The following is an 8,828-nucleotide window of genomic DNA, read 5'->3' as shown; positions in this document are numbered from 1 at the left end:
ATTCCGTGAATGACAAGTTGAAGAGGAATGGTGTTGCATTCATCTGCAAAAAGAACATTTCAAGAGCTATCCTGAAGTATAATGCTGTCAGTGATAGGATAATATCCATAGTCCTTCAAGGAAAACCAGTTAATAAGACTTCTTATTCAAACTTATACACCAACCACTAAGGCCAAAGAAGAAGAAATTGAAGGTTTTTACCACTTTCTGCAGTCTGAAATTGATGGAACAAAGAAATTATAGAATTACTAATGGATTGATTTGCTATCTGCTAATACATATATTACTTATATAATTTGAGCAGAAAGTTTTGACAACATCAGAAGTGATTTTAAATTTGGAAATAATTTTTACTGTATGGAAAGACAAGGTACCTTAGTAATTTCTTACTTCTATAAAAGAAATACCCCAAGTATATCGCTTAACAAAGAAAAATCTATTCTCATAGCCCAGGAGGCTAGAAGTCCAGATTCAGGGGGACAGCTCCAGGGGAAGCTTTCTTTCTCTGTTGGCTCTGGGGGAAGGTCCTTGTCATCAATCTTCCTCTGGTTTAGGAGCTTCTCAAATGCAGGGACCTCGGGACCAAGGATGCACTCCCCTCCTTGTTCTTTATTCTTGGTGGTGGGAATTTCCCCAGTCACTTCTCTCTTTTATTCCAAAACAGATTGACTGAAGATACAACCTAATGTTGTAGATTGAGTCCTACCTCATTAACATAACTGCCGCTAATTCTTTATCTTTAACATCTTAGACATAAGATTTACAACACTAAGGAAAATCACCACATCAAACCCTTTGCTTTCTAGAATATTCTGACTCATAGGACAAAACGGTGGACTATCACACAATACTAGAAATCATGGCCTAGTCAGGTTAACACACATTTTTGTGGGCATAATTCAATCCATAAATAAATGTATATAGCTATTGAAATCTGATTCAAAATATGTAAGAAAACAATTCTTATACATTTAGCTCATTATGTAATGAAGTGAATTATTTACACAACAATTTTCTGAGTGCAATTATGACATCCTTGTTCCTTAGGCTATATATCATGGGATTAAACATAGGAGTTAAGATAGTGTAGAAAAGAGATAGAACTTTGTCAGTTCCCTCTGAGTGTCTAGTGTTGGGCCTTAAGTATGTAATAATGGCTGATCCAAAGAATAACACCACAACCATAAGATGAGATGAGCAGGTAGAGAAGGCTTTGGCTCAACTTGTGGCTGATGGGAACTTCAGGATGATGGAGATGATTTTACTGTAGGAGCCAAGTACCAACAGAAATGGAACCATGACAAATAGCACAGCAACCGTATAGGCCAACATCTCATTTACAAATGTGTCCCCACAAGCCAGCTTGAGTATTGGGAAAATGTCACAGAAGAAGTGGTTGATTTGGTTAGATCCACAAAAAGGCAGAGAAAAAATCTGATATGTGTACTCTATAAGAAATGGGATTCCAGTGGTCCAGGAGCCAGTCACCAACTGGATGCAGACTCTGTGGTTCATGACTAGAGGATACTGCAGAGGGTTACAAATGGCCACATAGCGGTCATAGGCCATCACTGCCAGGAGCAAACACTCTGTGACTCTGAACATAAGGAAAAAGCACATTTGTGTAGCACAGGCAACTAAAGAAATTCTTCTTCTCTGGGTCCCAAGATTCATCAGCATTCTGGGGAGAGTGGTTGATGCATAGCATATTTCCAAGAAGGAAAAATTGGCCAAGAAAAAATACACAGGGCTCTGAAGAGTGGGATCCATTTTTGTTATTAGAAATATGGTGCCATTGCTCAACAGGATAATGATATAGATAATTAAAAATAATCCAAAAAGAAACCACTGGAGATGGGACATGTCAGCAAAGCCCAAGAGAACAAAATCCATCAGCTCAGTTAGATTTTCTTCTGGAGGTTTTTCTTGATGATTCATCTGTGGAAAACGTAAATTTACATGAGCATTTCCTTTACCTTCCTGTATCTCTTTGTCTCTTCTCTAAATTGTATTGAGGTATCCAGGTTGGATTTTATGATCACTGCAACTGTTGGCACTTTAAGAATGATACAGTTTATGTATACCCCACATCTCCCTATTAAACCACAGTAAACAGTCCCCTCACATTTATTTTAAGATCTTTCACTATACTTTCGGAGAACAGCCCAGGACAGATCAAGCTATACCTGACTCAGCACAAACACTGGAGCAATTGATGACGGCTAGAGATAGACCCTCAACTTTGCCATCTAATCTCACTTTAAATTAATTACACACCTTGACTATCCAATTGTACCTGTCTGCATTTTCTCAGTTAAGCTTCTCAACCACTATATTATAAACTGCCTTTTAACACACATTTTCAACTGCCTTTTATCGCTTCATTCTCCCATCACTTGATGATTTTAAGCATATAAGTTCCTATTACACAATTCATATTAGATAGTTTAGAAAGAAAATTGTGAGACTATTTCATTTTACATAGGGGAATAAGACAAATATCTTTTCGTAAGATATTAAGTGAGTGGGTAAGACAGAGGATTTTATTCAGGGAAATTAGCCTGGGAACATTGATTCAGACATGAACGATAAATGTAGTCTCCCTGGAAAAACTGGGATAGCACAGAGGGTATTTTTTACCAGCAGGTATGTGTGTTGGATAGGAGGAGGAAAGATATTAGCTGTTATGCTATTCCCGTTGTGCTGTGTGCACCTGCCTTTGTTTTTGTTGTTCCTCAAAACACAGCACTTCAGATAACTGTTTCTAAACTCCATTTTCTGTAGTGTAAAGATATTGAGATTTACTCAGTGTGAATAATTTGACCAATTGCACATGGATTTTGTGAGTGCAAGTCAGTATCTGTTTTTCTTTTTCAGTGGACTTGGGTTTGACTCCAGTCTCCATGATTTACAGGTGTACCTAGTTTGATTACACTTTGCTTTATTGCACTTTGCATATGTTGCATTTTTTTTAATTGAAAGGTTCTGACAGCCCTGCATGGAACAACTCTATCTGCACCATTTTTCCAACAACATGTGTTCACTTTGTTTCTCTGTGTCACATTTGGGTAATTCTTGCAATATTGCAAGGTTTTTCATTATTATTTTATCTGTTATGGTGATCTGTAATCAGTGATCTTTGATGTTACTATCGCAATTGTTTTGGGGGGCCACCGACTGCACTCATGCAAGACAGCGAACTTAATCCTGTGTTCTGTTTCAGCGACCGGGCATTCTCCCTTCTCTGTCCCTCTCCTGGTGCCTCACTATTCCCTGACACATGACAATATTGAAATTAGGCCAATTAATATCCCTACAATAGCCTCTAAGTGTTCAAGTGAAAGGAAGAATCTCATGTCTCTCACTTTAAATCAAAAGTTAGAAATGATTAAGCTTAGCGAGGAAGGTATGTCGAAAGCTGAGGTGGACCTAAAGCTGAGGTAGACCTAAAGCTAAGCCTCTAGCACCAGTTAGCCAAGTTCTGAATGCTAAGGAAAAGTTCTGGAAGGAAATTAAAACTGCTACTCCAGTGAACACACAAATGATAAGAAAATGAAACATCCTTATTGCCGACATGGAGGACATTTTAGAGGTCTGGATGGAAGATCAAACCAGCCACAACGTTTCCTTAAGCCAAAGCCTAATCCAGAGCAAGTCTCAAACCTAAATTCTATGAAGGCTGAGAGAGTGAGGAAGCTGCAGAAGATAAGTTCAAATCCAGCAGAGGCTGGTTCGTGAGGTTTAAGGAGAAAAGCCAGCTCCACAACATGAAAACACCAGGTGGAGCAGCAGGTGCCGACGTAGACGCTGCAGCCAGTTACCCGGAAGGCCTGCCTGAGATCATCGGGAAGGAGGCCGCGGCATCTCCCACATGTGCCTCTGTTATCTGTTTGATGTGAATTATTTAAAGTTTCTAAGGTTGCTTCTTTGTGAGAATTCAGTGAGATAATATTGGTAAAATTTATCACCTGTCTACCAATTTTAAACTGTTCCCTTCCTTGGCTCTATCATTACAATTACGATAATATGTTCTTTAAGCCTGTAGTTTAACAAATTGCCTAGTAAAATAGGTAGATAAAGCGCTTTAAAGTTCATTTATTGGCGATTAGTTTTCCCACCATTCCCTCTCATCAGGGCCAGGACAAAGACTAGTCAGTTAGGCTTCTAAGGGCAAAATATAAGGAGGAATTCAGGGCCATCCTCGCACTTGCACAATCCCAAAACTGAGTGCCTCCTTAAATTTTGCATCCCTTGCATCTCTTGCCTCACCTTCCTTTTCATCTCTCCATTCTAATGGCTTTGCACCTTGTCCACTAAGCGGAGGAGAAGTATGGTGCCATGATTTAAAAAAAAAAAAAAAACTCTTTTCAGGGGAGTTGATTCCAACCCATAGGGACCCTATAAGACAGAGGAGAACTGTCCCAAAGTGTTTCCAAGGCTGTGAATCTTTACAGAAGCAGACCACCACCTCTTTCTCCCTTGGAGTAGCTGGTGGGTTTATACCCTGAACTTTTGGGTGGCAGACAAGCACTTAGCCACTGCACCACCAGGGATTGGGGCCATGGTTAAAGAACAGTATTCCCTTGACGGATGGGAATTTTGAATTAGAGCTCCAACATCATCTACCTGTGTGATGACTTCATGTAAATTAATTAATCTTCCCAGGTCACAATTCGCTCAGCTGGAAAATGGTTAACAACTATACCAACATTTAGTGTTGTTACGTGAATTAAATCATTTAATATAAGTAAAGCATCTTGAAGAAGTCCTGGCATTTATAGAAGACTATTATCATTATTGTCTATGATTATTATGATTAACAGTTGCTCATTATTATTACCATCTGTTTACTATTAGTAGTATTAAAAACAATTTTAATTTTTTCTGATTTTACTCAGTATTCTATACAACATGAATAATACTCTTGAACTTTCTTTTGTGTTACATGATTATTGAGGGAACAAAGAGATTTTAAAAGCAGTCACCAAATTGTTACAAAACTCCACAAAAAAAAAAAAATTTGAACTCTCAAGTTGCAACTTCTCCATGAATTCTCTGCTAACGTTTGGGTTTATATCATTATCTCTACTTTGTGTAGTGTAACATCTATAAGACCCATTACTGCTCAGCATGTAGAATTGTAATTAGGGTAATACTCCTTGTATGCATTTTCTTCATACTGATACACAATGATATGAGAGGTAAAGGCTGTGACTATTTTTCTACTTGAAATCACTATAGATCCTAGAAAATGGGTGTTCACACAACACGGTACTCAGGATTTGATTCTGAACTGAAGTAAAGGAACAGACACTGTTAAAATGAAAGCATCAATCTTAAAAGGAAGAGAAGAATTAAGACTCACAAAAGGACAAAAACGCCAAATCTTTATATAGTGTTCTCTAAATGACAGCATTTAATAAATAAATAAATGAATGAATGAATGAATAAATAATTTAATTCTTGTTAATTGAATACAATGACTCTGAGTGCTAAATGAAACAGCATTTCTAATATACCAACAACTTTTTGGTGATGAAATTATCCACGTATAACATCAAATATTTAAGATTTATCTGTTTTTTTCCAGAGAACAGAGTACCAACAGCAGAGATTTACCCTGCGTGTTCTCCCAAAACTATATTACCCTTCTTTCTTGAAAATGTTTAAGTTCTTTTTACTTAAGGGAAATAAAACTTAATGCTATCATATTTATTTTTAATCTAAGCATCCATTCCCTGGAAGAAATCCAAGTAACTAAGGAATGCATAACGATATTCTGACGGAGTCTTGGTGGCACAGTGGTTAAGCGTTTGGCTGCTAATCAAAAGGTCGGTGGTTCAAATTCACCAGCCACTCTGTGGCAGGAAGATGCTTCTGTAAAGATTTATAGCTTTGGAAACATCTTGAGGCAGTTCTACACTACCCTATAGGGTCATTTTGAGTTGGAATCTACTCGAAGGCAACGGGTTTGGCTTTGGTTAACAATATTCTGATTCAGTTAGATATTACTAACCCAGTCCATTGCCTTTGAGTTGATTCTGATTCATAACAACCTTATAGGAAAAAGCAGAACTGCCCCACAGAGTTTCCAAGGAGCGCCTAGTGGATTTGAACTGCTGACCTTTTGGTTACTAGCCGAACTCTTCTTAACCACTGCACCACCAGAGTTTACAGTTACATATTAGTCCCTGTCAATGTCCCCAATATACCTAAATCTCAGCTATGTTTGTATTTTTTGTATACATTAGAAACAAACCCTGAAATTATTTTGAAAAACAATATGAACATAAATCTTTATTGTTTTATGAATTATTTTATGTATTATTTTCTTTAAAACAAATCTTCCTTGGAATCTGCAATGATTGTAAATTTATTCCATGGATTGTTTTACTTTAAATACCTTGTTAAAGTGTCATCAGAACTAAAATACATAAATATAATGTTTATTTGCTAAAAGTCTTTGCTAGAATTGCAGATTTCCTATAATATTATTTAGTATTCTTACAAAAATATAGCAATTTTTTGAATTTCCAGTGTTTCAAAGTAATTAAACATTACTATTTAAAATCTCTTTTTTTTAAATCATTGTTTAAGGTAAATTGTATTTAATAGAGTCAGAAATATAAAGAAGCTGCATTAATAAAACATCACATTGGATATTCTATATTAAATATTAATTTTAATATCATGAACTAAAGTTGAATATTAATATGAAAAATTTCATATTTACCTTTCTTGTTTGGGATTCTAGGAGCCCTGATGGTGTAGTTGCTAAAGTTCTCGACTGCTAACCAAAAATTGGCAATTCGAACCGACCAGGCAATCCATGGGAAAAAGATGTGGTAGTCTGCTTCCATAAACATTCACAACTTTGAAAATCCTATAGGGCAGTCCTACTCTGCCCTGTAGGGTCACAATGAGTTGGAATTAACTCAGTATTAGTGAGTTTGGGTTTTGGCTTAATTGGGATAATCTTGTTTTTTCCTCACTGAACAGGGTATATATATTTAAGTATTTAAATTATTTTAGCTGAAATAATTTGTTTCATCAAAGGTATTCAACCAACCTTTAAAACAGCCTGTTCATTTCAAACACGGAGTGCTCTTTAAATACAAAATAGTTATCTCTGCCCCCTAGGGTCTCTTCTACCTGACAGAACTAAATTTCTAAATAAACAAATCTCTTTGGGATTTTCTGATTTGGTTTATTTATATGTTTTCCCAGAGAGCTCTCACTATACCCGGAAGACTCTTCCTCTGCAACCTCTCAATGGAATAGAGTATGAAGAAAGTTTTATTTCTTAGATTCGAATGGGGTCCTGGATTGCCCTTCACTGAGCAATACCATTGGCAGCCATCCAAAATTAACACAAACCAATTCTCCCCTTATCTATTATGACTGCTTCATACCGACCCTCTTTTCCTACTAGGCTGAACTCCTATCACATTTTTCTCAAGTTATTTCGCTTATTTTCTCCTCTGAAATGAGTGCTTTGATCCACATTCAGGGGCTGGCTTATGAAAGAGTTGTAATAAATATTCTGTCAACAACAAAATTCTTTTTTGACCTGCAAAACATGTATAATTTATTTCTCCAAGACTACCCAAGCTAACTGATAACTAGCTATTGGATATATTAAATATATATATATACCCACACACATATATATATTCCTTTTTTTTTTGTCCCAAGATTAATCCCCACAGGGGGACTTTTTATTTTCCTTGCATTCCACTACCATTCCCCAACTTCATTCCCTCTCTGAACCCATTTTTTAAATAATTTTTATTGTGCTTTAAGTGAAAGTTTACAAATCAAGTCAGTCTCTCACACAAAAACCCGTATACACCTTGTTAAAAAAAAAAAAATTACTCCCAATTACTCTCCCCCTAATGAGAGACAGCCTGCTCTCTCCCCCACTCTCTCTTTTCGTGTTCTTTTCGCCAGCTTCTAGCCACCTCCACCCTCTCATCTCCCCTCCAGGCAGGAGATGCTAACACGGTCTCAAGTGTCCACCTGATCCAAGAAGCTCACTCCTCAGCAACATCCCTCTCCAACCCATTGTCCAGTCCAATCCATGTCTGAAGAGTTGGCTTCTGGAATGGTTCCTGTCCTGGGGCAACAGAAGGTCTGGGGGCCATGACCACCGGGGTCCTTCCAGTCTCAGTCAGACCATTAAATCTGGTCTTATGAGAATTTGGAGTCTGCAGCCCACTGCTCTCCTGCTCACTCAGGGTTTCTCTGTTGTGTTCCCTGTCAGGGCAGTCATCGGTTGTAGCCGGGCACCATCTAGTTCTTCTGGTCTCAGGATGATGTAGTCGCTGGTTCATGTGACCCTTTCTGTCTCTTGGGCTCATAATCACCTTGTGTCCTTGGTGTTCTTCATTCTCCTTTGATCCAGGTGGGTTGAGACCAATTGATGCATCTTAGGTGGCTGCTTGTAACATTTAAGACCCCAGATGCCACTCTTCAAAGAGGGATGCAGAAAGTTTTTTTAAAAGATTTTATTATGCCAATTGAGTTAGATGTCCCCTGAAACCTTGGTTCCCAGATCCATGCCCCTGCTATGGTGGCCTTCGAAGCATTCAATTTATTCAGGAAACTTCTTTGTTTTTGGTTTACTCCAATTGTGCTGACCTCCCCTGTACTGTGTGTTGTCTTTCCCTTCACCTAAAGTAGTTCTTATCTACTATCTAATTAGTGAATACCCCTCTCCCACCCTCTCTCCTCCCCCTTCTCGTAACCACAAGAGAATATTTTCTTTTCTGTTTAAACTATTTCTTGAATTCTTATAATACTGGTCTTATACAATATTTGTCCTTTTG

The 8,828-nt window shown here is 37.6% G+C and overlaps 1 protein-coding gene across 1 annotated transcript; it reads right to left on the bottom strand.

The window, feature by feature from the left end:
• Window positions 1-1,218: 1,218 nt before the first annotated feature.
• LOC126063729 (olfactory receptor 10AG1-like) lies at window positions 1,219-1,938 on the bottom strand. Its single transcript, XM_049862126.1, has one exon. The coding sequence runs from the start codon at window positions 1,936-1,938 to the stop codon at window positions 1,219-1,221; it is 720 nt and encodes a 239-aa protein (XP_049718083.1).
• Window positions 1,939-8,828: the final 6,890 nt, after the last annotated feature.

The sequence above is a fragment of the Elephas maximus genome, chromosome 20, assembly GCF_024166365.1.
Source record: "Elephas maximus indicus isolate mEleMax1 chromosome 20, mEleMax1 primary haplotype, whole genome shotgun sequence".
NCBI lineage: Eukaryota > Metazoa > Chordata > Mammalia > Proboscidea > Elephantidae > Elephas > Elephas maximus.
The sequence above is the reverse complement of the archived record's forward strand: the minus strand, read 5'-3'. Positions and strand labels throughout refer to the sequence as shown.

Excerpts from the sequence above, each read along its gene's own strand:
- LOC126063729 (XM_049862126.1), bottom strand. The coding sequence starts at position 1,938 with ATGAATCATCAAGAAAAACCTCCAGAAGAAAATCTAACTGAGCTGATG.